This window comes from Pipistrellus hanaki, assembly GCF_964339955.1.
Source record: "Pipistrellus hanaki genome assembly, chromosome: 15".
Taxonomy (NCBI): Eukaryota; Metazoa; Chordata; class Mammalia; order Chiroptera; family Vespertilionidae; genus Pipistrellus; species Pipistrellus hanaki.
In genome coordinates, this window is record NC_140517.1 from 1,181,119 (window position 1) to 1,193,405 (window position 12,287).

General features: G+C 65.9%; 1 protein-coding gene across 2 annotated transcripts; it reads right to left on the reverse strand.

Annotated features, from left to right (window-relative positions):
- Positions 1 to 949: 949 nt before the first annotated feature.
- Positions 950 to 7,795, reverse strand: CCNE1 (cyclin E1). 2 transcript variants are annotated; one of them, XM_084860686.1, is made up of 12 exons: positions 7,494 to 7,795; positions 6,989 to 7,044; positions 6,777 to 6,864; positions 6,501 to 6,569; positions 3,987 to 4,132; positions 3,762 to 3,897; positions 3,005 to 3,151; positions 2,297 to 2,392; positions 2,015 to 2,149; positions 1,822 to 1,933; positions 1,572 to 1,729; positions 950 to 1,429 (listed from the first exon to the last, which is right to left on the reverse strand). In XM_084860686.1, the coding sequence occupies exons 2-12, from the start codon at positions 7,018 to 7,020 to the stop codon at positions 1,307 to 1,309; spliced, it is 1,242 nt and encodes a 413-aa protein (XP_084716812.1). In that variant the 5' UTR covers positions 7,021 to 7,044; positions 7,494 to 7,795; the 3' UTR covers positions 950 to 1,306. The 2 variants fall into 2 exon arrangements, with proteins under 2 accessions (XP_084716812.1, XP_084716811.1); XM_084860685.1 differs by having other exon boundaries at positions 6,980 to 7,044.
- Between the last annotated feature and the right edge of the window lie 4,492 nt (positions 7,796 to 12,287).

Below are 12,287 nucleotides of genomic sequence, written 5' to 3' on the forward strand. Positions count from 1 at the left end.
CATAGAAAGTGCCCAGTGGAAATGAACCACGTTTAGTTTTTTGTTTTGTTTTTTACAAGCCACCTGCAAACGACCACGCTAAAAATTCAGCTGAAACCCCCTGGCCAGCATGGCTCAGGGGTGGAGCATCAACCTATGAACCAGGAGGTCAGGGTTCGATTCCCAGCCAGGGCACATGCTCAGGCTTCGGGCTCCATCCCCAGCAGGGGGCGTGCAGGAAGCAGCCGATCCACGATTCTCTCATCATTGATGTTTCTCTCTCTCTCTCTCTCTCTCTCTCTCTCTCTTCCTCTCTGGAATCAACAAAAAATAAACATTTTTCCAGCCAAGATGGAGGAATTGCTGTCAGGGTGTCACTCGCAGCTGCACGGCATGGCCTGGAGGCTCAGGAAACGTATTAAACTTGTCAGAACCTGGGCCTGCTCTATCTCCAGCTTCTACAAACGGGGCACGTTGGAAATGGCTGCTTTTCCTCCTGCGCCGGGCAGATGTTGTACAGAACGAGATAAGGATGCCACGTTGGAAACAAGTGGGTTTATTCGCCCACTCACCTCCCTTTTACGAGCCCCGTCACACGCCAAATCCTGAGAGAGGAAGAGGCTGTGAGGCCGCCACGTCGAGAACGGCCAACATGCGTGGCGTGAGCCGACCGCGGTGACTGTGTCGGTGGCCGGGGTCAGAGGGCAGAGGACATCAGAGCTGCGTGTTAACTCCACTTGGCACCTTCAGGCCGCTGTGCCGAGACCTCCAGACGGAAGCCCTGTGGGAGGGGTGGGCCCTGGGAGCAGGGCCGGGGAGCCTCGCTCTATGGGGCCAGGGGCCGGGCGGCTGCCCTGAGCTCCCCCAGGGGAAGCCTTGAGCTTAGGAAGCGGCGTTAGACCGGAGCGGCCAGCAGCCGCGCTCGCCGCCGGCGCCGAAGGCCAATGAGACACCGCGTGGAGCCAGCGGCTGACAGGGTGACCTTTATTAAAACAGGAGTCGTAGCAGCACTTAGAACAAGTTCATAAAAGGCATGTACGTTACCAATGATAGAGGAGGGCGGACCCTCAGCACCGTGTGCCCGACCGGAGACCGGCCCCAGCCCCGTGCCCCGGCCCCGGAGCCACCCGGTCAAGCAGCACCCTCCTAGCAGCAGAGACGTGTCGTGTCCGGAGGTGGCTGGTGTACTTGACCCGCCGGTCGCACCATCGAGGCCGCGGCGGCACTCCGCCCGGTGCCGTCCAGAGGGTGCTCGGCGCCCGGCGGGGCAGCTCCGGCGTGGGGCGGCAGGCACTGGGGCACCACTGTCTTTGGTGGAGGCTGGCGGTCACTCCGCCTCCGGCTCGCCGCTCTGCTTCTTGCCGCTCGGCGGGGGCGTGAGGAGCCCGGACGGGAGGGGAGAAAGCCTGTTCTGCTCCGACAGCAGGGCTTTCTTGGCCTGCGCTCTGTCCTGCAGACAGGGACCGAGTGTTACCGGGAGAGCGTGTGCTGCCTCCCAGGGGTGAGCGAGGGGGGACAGCAGAGAACAAGCCAGAAGCCCGGCCGCGCGGGGCTCAGCGCAGGCCGTCCCTCCGGGGGAGGCGGGCACTGACCAGCAGGTCCAGGCTGCTCAGGTGGGTCTGGATGTTGTGGGCGTCCTCGGGCGGGACGCCCCGGAACTGCTTCAGCTTCGAGCTCCCCGTCTCCCGGATGACCATGGCGAAGGGGATCATCCACTTGACGCACTTCTCGAGGCCCTTCCACGTCAGCCCTGGGTGACACACAGGTCAGCGCCGGGGCCCGTGGGCCTGGGGGGGGGGAGAAGGGGAGGGGAGGGAGGGAGGGAGGGGAGGGGGGGCGCACCTGAGACCTTGTGCGTCAGCTCGGGCCAGGAGAAGTGGTACAGGGCGGACGCGGCCAGGACGCGGTAGGGGAACTCTAAGCAGCCCACGTCCAGCACGCACAGGTCCAGGAGCTGCAGAGACAGAGCTGAGCGGGCGGCCACGCCGCCGGGGGGCGGGGCGGGGCGAGGGCGGGGGCGGGGGCGGGCGCCCACCTCTGCGACGTGGACAAAGACGTCCTGCGGGTACTGGGGCAGGAGCACTTGGTACATGTCGTTCAGGTAGGCCACCTGCAGGTACACGTTCAGCCAGGACACGATGGTCAGGGGACCCAGCTGCCACTTGAGAGCCTGCGGGAGAGGGAGGGGGGGAGGCTGCGGCTGAGGAGGGCCCTCCGCGGAGCTGACCGTGCAGCCGACGCGGCCGCGGTCGGTGAGGGCGCGGCGGACGCCCCGGCCAGAGCAGGCGCTGTGGACGCGCGGGGAGGAGGCGCCCACCTTCATGATGATCAGCTCCATGGTCAGGATGTCCTCCACCGAGCAGGCCCCGTCCGTGACGTACGCGAACTGGTGCAGCTTCGGCGGGTAGATCTCCTGGAGGAGCAGAGCTACTGGCAAGAGCCCCGCGCCACCCGCCTCCTAAAGAGCTACCAACTGGACGCATTCCCGGGGCGCCGGCAGGTGAGAGGAGGGTGAGAGGAGGTGCGCGGCCAGGGAAGAGGGGGGCGGGGCCGGGAAGGAAGGGGGTGCATTCTGGGATAAATGCAGGCCCACTCCAGGGGTTCACACTGCGTGAAGGGAAAGAAATGAAACACCCACCCTCACCAACCAGTCAATCAATCAATCAATCAATCAATCAAACTCCTCGCTGGGCGGAGTCTGAAAGGTCCCTCTTCCAGCGCTGGGAAGCCTCTTTGGAGGCTCTGGTCCGGCAGCTGCACTCCTGAGGTCAGGCCCGCCTTCCCCACTTCTCAGACACGTGACCCTGAGCGTTCACGCACGCACGCACGGCTTCTCGCCCTTCTCGCTCGTGTTCAGGGTCTGTGTGTGCCTCAGCGCTAGGGGCCTCACGTGGGAGATGCGGGGTGTGCGGTGTACACAGTGGGCCTCGCCCCGATCTCGGTGGCGCTCGGGGCAGTGTGAGCCCCGCCCGGGCAGCAGGCACGCACCCCGGGCAGCAGGCACACACCCCGGGCCCGCACGCACCTCCAGCTTGGCGGCGATGAACAAGGCCGAGATGCCGACGAGCTGCAGCAGCGTCTTGACGATGTTGTGCTGCGAGGCCATGTAGCGGTCGAAGAAGTCCTGCGCCAGGTAGAAGGTCTCCCTGTGCAGCTTGTACACCTCACACACCTGCGGGGGCGGCAGAGCAGAGGCCGCCGGGCTGAGGACAGGCCGAGGGGAAGTGCTTTCCTGCCAGGACCCCCGCCGGCCCGGCACCGACACGGGAAGTGGACGCGGAGGAGCGAGCTGCGATCGATCGCTCAAATGCGAGGATTGTGGGTGCCGCTCCGTGAGCGTCATTCCGACGGGGAGCACCAGCCGTTTCCGCCCGCCGGGCAGCGCGCCGGTTCAATACAGCTCCTCCCCGGCCGGGAGCTCGGCCCCAGGCACCACGGGTGCAGCCGGGTCCCCGGTCAGGGCACATACAAGAACGAGCCCGTGAATGTGTAAATCAGCGGGACAACAAACACATCATCTCTCTCTCTCTCTCTCTCTCTCTCTCTCAATCAGTAATACATTTAAAGAAAGAAAATAACAACCACCACAATGCCCAAACGCTCCTTCAGGGGAGGCAGAGCTCTGGAAAGCAGAGTGAAGGCCCCGGGCTGCGGTTAGGCTCTCACTGGGACACAGACGGTCTCAACTACAGACTCGGACCGGGCGGGCCTGGCCTCCGGCCTCCCCCAGCGGCAGGGACTCGGGACGTGCCGGGGCGGACGCACAGCGGCGAGCAGCTCACCTCCATCAGCCAGTCCAGCAGGATGGCGCGCATCCTCGGCTGCAGGAGGGGGTGCCGCTGCAGCAGGTGCTGGTCGTGCAGGTACCGCATCTCCTTCTTCAGCATGATCGTCCACACCTCCTCCCGGTTTGCCCAGCTGCAGGGGCCACAGCAGGGACAGACCGGGTCAGCGGGCACCCGCCACGCGGCACCGCGCGGGCCGTGGGGCGCAGGGCGGGCACTCACTTCAGCAGAGGCAGGGGTGAGGCTCGGGGGGGCCTGGCGCAGGGGTGCTTGTGTTCGGAGGTGGGGTACACCACTTCGTCGTCGTCCTTGTCCGGCGTGGGGATCAGGGCGCAGGGGTTCTCACAGGCTGCGCCGTCCGCCCACGGCTGGGAAGGAGAGACACTGTCAGCTGCTGGCACGCTACCTCCCCGGGCAGGGCAATGTCCCACACATCTCCGCCCCCCCCCCAACCCCACCCCCAACACAGCAAGCTCAGGGCGAGGGGACACGCCCGCCAGGCCGGCGTCTGTCCCTCCGCTCGGCCCAGGGGCCTGGGACACGGATCCCTGTCTAGAAAAGGAGCCGCACCGATCCTCCGACCGTCTCCTCGCACGAGGGTCTAAGCAGCGACGTGAGGCTCTCAGTCCCCCCAGCGAAAAGCACCCGGACCAGTGCAGCGCCCAGGCCCTGGCACGGCCCGCAGGGCTGAGGTCCCTCCGTCAGGAGGCAGGTGGGTTTTCAACAAGAGCAACTCATCCACGAAAACGTCTCCCGGGGGAAGGTAGTTTCCGATGGACGTTCTGCCATGACCACTCCATCCACAGTACGAAGACAGAGTGTAGATGCATCTATACACCGCCATTCCAAACAAACCGTCACCTCAAACGAGACCCCTCCCCAGGCTGAGAGCCCACCGAGAGCATCTGTCACGGGACCTCGTTCTCATCCAGAACGGAGCACACAGGCTGCCTGCCCGTCACACCCAGCGGAGCCGCGGCCACAGGTCACACCGAGGAGCCGCGGAGACGGGGGGCCCAGAGACCCCGCAGGCCCCGCTCCTGCCCAAGGCCGAGCACTGGGGAGCGAGACCCAAACCAGGGCTAAGCGAAGGCTCCAGTGTTAGACCCCAAACAACGGGCGCTGCTTCTAAAGGAGCCAGATATCGGACTTTACCCGGCTCTCAGTGCCTGGGGAACACTCGGGTCATTCCGCCACTTCGGGGGTTTTCTCCTTAAAGCATCATCCTATTCTCACAAAGCCTGTGACCGGTTAAATGTTTGTGTGAAACGTATTGGGGTAACGTTGGTTAGGAATACGACGTAAACCTCAGGCGTGCAATGCTCTGACACCTGCATGGCCATGTGCGCTCCCCACCTGAGGTCTGGACCCTCCCAGCGCCCGTCAGGGCCTGTGCTCGCCCCTCACTCCTGTCCTTCTCCGCACACCCCCCCTAGGGTAGCCCCCATCCTGTTGCTTGTACTCGACTGATTTCTTCATCATAAAGTTGAAGATCGGCAGGCTCCGTTCTGGTCAAGGGCGCGAGCCTGGGTTGCAGGTTCCCGGGGCACGTGCCTTGGGCAACCAATGGATGTGGCCCTCTCACATCAGTTTCTCTCTCTCCTCTCCCCTCCCTTCCACTGTCTCTCAAATCAATGGGTAACTATCCTCCAGTGAGGATTAACCAAAAAAAGAACTCAAACAAACAAAACACACGCACCAACCAGCTTGAAGCTGTGTTCTAAGGGGAGAAAAAGAAGGGAAGAACTCGGGATGCACGGTGTTACTGCCTGTCCGAAGATGGCCTATTTCTTCTTCTAATCGAGAAGGACGCCTCCACCGCTGGCTCTCTGTTCCATAAGCCGGCCCAGACACGCTCGACCCCGGGCCTCCTGTGCAGGGCAGCGTGCGGGCAGCGTGCGGGCACCGTGGCCCTCGCTCTCCCGCGCCCAGCGCCGGCCGCAGAGGATGCGCTGCCCGCGGCTCACTGGCCGGGGTGGGCCACCTGGGGAGGCGTCGGCGGCCGGCGGCCTGTGAGGAGATAGACAGCTCGCCTGCGCGGCCGTAACTGCAGTCCGCAGCCCTCTCTGAGGCGCGGAGATAGTGTGCACTTGTCCTGCCAGGAACTTCTGATATTACGGTGATATCATGAGCATCAGGCGATTTGGCGGGAAGTCCACGAAGGAGGGGCAGAGACACGGCCAGTCAATAACAAATATGTGTTGAGACACACTTGGTACACACGATGTTCCCCTAACCCCTGGCCTCCGCCGGCCAGGCCCAGCCCCGGCTGCAGGGACACGGCAGACGATGGCTGGATGGGGTCGCCCTTTAAACCTGGCCTACGGGCAGCAGGAGGCCCTCAAGCCCCCGGAGGCGCAAGCACAGGGGGACGCTGAGGGTGAACCCACACAGACCGCCATCACGGCCGCTGAGAGTGGGCTCAGGGGCCTCCCCCAGGGCGCGGGCCCACAGACAGCCAGGCCGCCCCGCCCCGGCTGCACAGGGCCCTGGGGATGCTGCCTGAGGCTCCGTTTCCTCAAGGGCAGAAAGGGGAGGACCGGCTGCTCCACGTCCATCCTGGTTCTTCCACACGTGGCACCACGAGGAACACAAACCCTTCCCGGAAGCCGAGGCCGGCGGGGGCTGGGCCCCTGACAGCAGGCACCGCTCGGCCCCGGGACCCGCTGACCGCCGGTGGGCCAGCCCTCCCCCCCCCCCCCCCCCCCCCCCCCCCCCCCCGGGCGGCCCCCCTACCTGATCGTCCTCCCGGCTCGGCCCAGCCCTGTCGATTTTGTCGATTTCCTCATCGGGGTCCTGCAGGAACTGAGGGGGGACCACGCCGAGCGGAGCGGACGGGATGCACACGGGAGAGGGGAGAGGAAGCCGGTCAGGCTGGGAGCAGCCTCTGGGCGCCCACTGGTGGGCCGCCCCGCAGGGTGCCCCCTCCCCGCACACACGTGGCCGGGCCCAGCTGGGACCAGGTGAGGTGGGGGCCGGCCGGGCACCCCCACCTGTCTCCTTTGTACTCACCACGGCCACGTTCGCCTTCCTCTTCCTGGAGTGAGCCGAGGCGTCCGCGCCGCTGTCCTCCTTCGAGGGGTCCGGCTCCTTGGCATCCCTGCGCGGCGGGGCGGGGGTGAGGGTGGCGGGGCGAGGGTGGCGGGGTGAGGGCGCTGCCCCCCAGCAGCCCCCCCCCCCCCCGCACCCCATCCCCTCCCCCGGCCCGCACTCACCTCTCCCCGCTCTCCCCGCTCTCCCTGCTCTCCCTCGGCATGGCGGGGCTCGGGCAGACTCGGGCCTGGGGCACGAGGCGGGCATGGGGTGAGGCGGCCGCCAGGGGCCCGGGCGGCGGCGGCCGTGCTCCCCTCCCCCGCCCGCGCGGCACAGGCGGCGGCGGGAGCCTCCCTCCCGGGCCGGCCGCCGGAAAATGGCCGATGGGCCGGGTGGCCTGTCACCCGTGGCGCCCCCAGCACCCGCGGCTCCGGGTCCGAGCTCGGGGCGGCGGGGGGGCCCGACACCCCCCCAGAGCTCCGCCGGCCCATCGCCGCGCTGGGGGCCCGGGCTGCCTCAGTCTCCCCCCGAGCACCTCCCCGGCCCTCCCGGAGCCCCCGGCCCGGCACCCCGCGCCTTCGCCCCGCACCCACCCCGGGACCCGCGCCCCGGCGCCCCACCCCCACCCCACCCCACCCCACCCCCACCTCCCCCCGGACCCGGAGCCCCCGCCGCCGCCCGCCGCCGGGGCCTCACCGAAGCGGGTCCGGGACAGGCGGGCGGCACGCGCCGGGGCGGCGGGCGGCGGGCGGCGGGCGGCGGGCGGCGGGCGGGCGGCGGAGGCGGCGGCGGGCGAGCGCGCGGCGGCGGCGGGATCCGCGCCTGCCCCCTACACCGCGCTGGCGGGCGAGCCGGCTGCTCCTGCGCCCGGCCGCGAGCGGGACATTTAAAAATCTCGGCGCGCGGAACCGGCCCCCGGCCCGCCCTCGCGCCCTCCCGCCACCCTCCGCCCCGCCCCGCGGGCCCCGGGCCGGCCCAGCCCGCCGCCCGCGCCGCCCTCCGCCGCGCGCACTGGCCGAGGCGCCCGGCCGCGGGGGGCGTGGCCGGCGCGAGGCGGGGCCTGAGGCGGGGCTAGGGCTGGATGGGCGGGGCTTGGTAGGCGTGTCTGTGTGTCGGGGCGGTGCCTTGGGCGGGGCTATGGCGGAAGGGGCGGGGCTGTGTGGGCGTGTCTGTGCGCCGGGGGCGGGGCCCGGTGACAGGGCCTGCGCGCCCGAGGGGCGGGGCCCGGTGACAGGGCCTGCGCGGGGCGGGACGCGGGAGGCCGGCTGGCCCGCGCGCGCGGCGGAGGGCGGAGGGCGGGGCCCGCCGGGTGGACGCGGCCAGGAGCCGCGTGGCCGGCGCGGGGGTCCTGTAAACTCGGCGGGTGGCCGGCCGGGGTTGGTGCCCGGCCGCAGTCCTGCGGGTTCGGCTGGTGGCTCGGGTTCGGGCTCGAGGCCGGTCCGCGAACGACCCGCCGCCCGTCCGTCCGCCGGGCCCGCGCGCGCGCACCGTCCCTCCCCGCACGTTCTTCCCGCCCCCGAGACGCAGGGTTCCGGGCCCGGGATTGGGGCGGGAAGGTGCCCAAGGTCACCGCGCCAGGGCGCTGGGCCTGGAGCCAGGGCCCCCCGCGGGAGACAGGCCTCCGCCCTTCCCCTTCCCCGCACGCGTGCATCCGTCCATCCTTTCATCCATCCGTCCATCCTTTCATCCGTCCATCCATCCATCCATCCATTCATTCGGCCGTAGTCCCGCACCTTCCACGTGCGGCCCTTCCCGCCAGCGGAGCATCGCCCGCCCTCGCTGCCCGGTGGGATTCCACGTGGCCCTCTGTAGCGGGAAGCCTGTGAGCGTTTCCATTCGCCCTCGGATCCCACGCACACTCCCTGCCTGGGCCTCCAGGAATCCCCGGGAGCTGGCTCTCAGCCCCTGAGCCTCCTTTCCTCCCTCCTCCTCCCTCAGCTGTCCCACCCTCTGCCCTTTCTCAGCTCAGGGCCCTGGAGCTTGTCCCCAGCTCTGGCCCCCGGGGCTCCCGCTCCTTCCCGAGAACCAGGAGGTTTCAGGGGCCATTGACTGAGCGCCCCGCTCGCCACGAGTCCTCTCCCCGCCGCGGTCCTGCTGTGGCTCCCCCACACCCGATGCCTCCCGCTCCTCGGCTGCAGCCTTGTCGGGAGTCCCTCTCCCTGCCTCGGCCGTCTCCTTCCCTGCGGTATGCCCCTGGATCTTGGCATAGAGCCCGGAGGAAGGGAGACGCTTAAATCCTATCTGGGAGAGAATGCCTGAAAAAATATTCTCGGGTCAAGCTTTTGAGGAGCTTACACGTTAGTGAGAGAAGAAGGTCTAGAACAGTCGCAGCTGGGAAGCACCTTCTGCACTCGGCTTCTGGAAGAAGCTGGCAGAGGGCTCTGAACCCGCCCAAGGCCCTTCCTGCAGCGTCTCTGTCCTCCTGGTGGCTCTCCCCCTGCAGCCTCCTTGGAGTTGGAGCCTGGGTCTTGTTGTACCACCTCCAGGAGTCCCCTGCTAGCAGGTGGTTGGCCTTTCAGAGGTCAAGGCCGCTCAGGTCGGCTCGGGAAGGCGTGGGACCCAGGCTCCTGGCCTCCCCGCCCGGTGTCCTTCAGTCATAACGGTAACAGGTGTCATAAACGAGAACTCCGAAGTGGCAGCTTTGGACTAACCCTTCAAAGCGTTCTCTCAGGTACAGAAGCCTATAACCGTGGTCGGCAAACCGCGGCTCGCGAGCCACATGCGGCTCTCTGGCCCCTTGACTGTGGGTAGTTCTTCCACAAAAGACCACGGCCTGGGTGAGTCCATGTTGAAGAAGTGGCGTTAGAAGAAGTTTAAGTTTAAAAAGATGTGGCTCTCCGAAGAAATGCCCATCGTTGTGCTGTTGACATTTGGCTCTGTGGACTGATGAGTGTGCCGACCACGGGCCTGTAATGTTGAGACCGTGACTGTCCTATTTCGGGAAGGCAGTTGCCTTCCTACGGCGAGGTAAGGAAGTGAGGCCCCGCACAGAGGAACGGCTCAGTGAGTGACCGTTCTTAGCACAGCGGTAGACGAGAGTTTTCCGGAGAGGAGGCATGATGGGGGGCGGGGGGGGTCTGAGAGAGGAGACCTTGGCACCACCCTGCAGGTCAGGGGCTCAGGGTTCCCTGTAGGCACCTTGATGGGCAGGGTGTCTTGGCCAATCTGAGCACCACATTTCTGACCTTGCCATTGGTTCAGGGACAGACACGTGACCTGAGCTGGGCCAATAAAAATCCCCCCCCCCCCCCCCCCCCGCAAGTGCTGCTAAGCGGACAGAGAAGTGGGCCTGGTACCAGGATGCCATCTTGCCGCTCGGGGTGATGGGAAGTGGGCTTCTGATTGGTTGAGTTCTACTCACACTCCGTCCTGGAGTCCTGCGAAGGAAGAAGTTCCCGGATGCTGGAGCCCGGGATTGAGCGCCTCGTGTTTGTTGGGCCTGTGCGGGCTGGGTTTCTCATGACTTACAACCAAGAGGGTAACGAGCGAGTGACAGCGTGATGACCCTCCACCCCGGACCCGCAGGCCCCCGTGGGGCAGCAGAAACAGCCTCGGCAGCGTGGGGCAGCCTGGCCGGTCTAGCTCCATGCCCCGGAATCCCGACCTGCCCCGCGGCAGCCTCCTTCACCTGGGGGTGCGCCTGTCCACCCGCTGCAGCCGCTCCGCGCCGGGCCCAGGAGCCCCCAGCCCCTCACGTCCTCAGGGGACAAGCGGGCGCAGCAGGCCTGAGTCAGACTGGCACTGGGCCTGGAGGCTGACGGGGCCGGGCAGGGAGGCTGGCAGCGCAGGACGTGGAGACACAGCACCCTGCCCTCAGGCGAGGTGCCCGGCTGCGTCTCTCCTCGGGGAAGGCCAGCTTCCTGTGCCCTCACCTCCTCAAAGGCCACTTTCTGTCCGCTCACCTACTCGGGGAAGGCCAGCTTCCTAACCCCTCACCTCCTCGGGGAAGGCCAGCTTCCTAACCCCTCACCTCCCCAGTCAAGACCAGCTTCCTGAGCCCTCACCTCACGGTCATGTCACAGACGCACTTCTGCTTCCCCGGAGAAGTCTGGAGAGGCACCGGCCCCGAGGGCCCTTCTGCAGAGCCCGCCCTGCCCCGGGGTGTCGGCCACCCCGTCCCCCGCAGCCTGGTGGTCTGGGCCAGGCCCCGGCTGGGGTGCAGGAGGCCATCCATCAGGGTGCGTCTGGGAGAGAGGCCTCCTGCGGCCTGGCCTGCGGAGCACGGGGCTAGGGGAGCCGGGGCTGGCGGGTGAGGGTGGGGGACCCGGGCCTGGTGGGAGCGCCGGGTCGGCTGTTGGGAGTAGATGAACTTGGCCATGGGGAGCGAGGGTCTGCGTGGCATGCAGAGGCCCAGGCTCTGCCTCTCACGTCACCCTCGGGGGTGAGATCCTAGGGACAACTGAGGATCAATGCCAGGACAGGTGACCTCTGACTCCCTCTCCAGCACCAACCACATAGCCAGGGCGGCTCCTGGGCCCCTGCACCACCAGGTGCTGATATTTTGCTGTTTGGTTTTTGTTGCTCTTAACACACACACACTCATACACATTCACTCACACACAGACACTCACATTCATACACTCACACACACATGCTCTCACTTTCACACACACTCACTTTCACAACACACACTCATACTCTCTCACACTCATACACACTCACACACACATGCACTCACACGCACACATGCTCTCACTTTCACACACACTCACATTCATTCACACACACTCGCACACACATTCACTCACACACTCTCTCAAACACACACTGTTGCTGTGCACGCGCAGACATCAGGACACGTCGCCCCCAGATTCTCCGTGTGCCCCCCCAGAGGAAGGCGCCCTCCTCCATAAACAGAGGGCTTGCCCGCCAGGACGTTCACGATGACCCATGACACGGCCTGAGGTCTCACCCGCAGCCAGGCGCCCGTTGTCCCCCGTGGTTGTCACAGGATCCCGTCCAGCCCCTGCTTTTCGGTCTCTTTCAAATGGAGCAGCCCCGCCCCCACCCGCCGTGGGCTTTGGGCAAGTCCAGCCCAGTTATCTTCCAGGACATCATTCGCTCCGGATCTGCCTGGCGGTTGCAATTCTTGTACTCTCTTCTTGTTGTTTAAAAAACAGCTTTATTGAGATATGATATGCATACCAGATAGTCACCCATTCAGCCCGGCCAGTGGTGAGCAATTCAGCCCGGCCAGTGGTGCTAAGTGGTTAGAGCATCAGCCCATGCATGAAGGGTCTTGGTTTCCATTTCCAGTCAAGGGCACGTACCTGGGTCACAGGTTCAATCCTTGGCCCCGATTGGGGCGCTTGTGGGAGGCTACTGATCTCTCTCTCTCTCTCCTCTCCTCTCCTCTCTCTCTCTCTCTCTCTCTCTCTCTCTCTCTCTCATATCTCCTTCCCTTTCACTCTCTCTAAAAAATCAATGGGAAAATTATCCTCAGGTAAGGATCAACAAAAAGGAAAGTAATAATAAAGTAAGCAGCCAAAA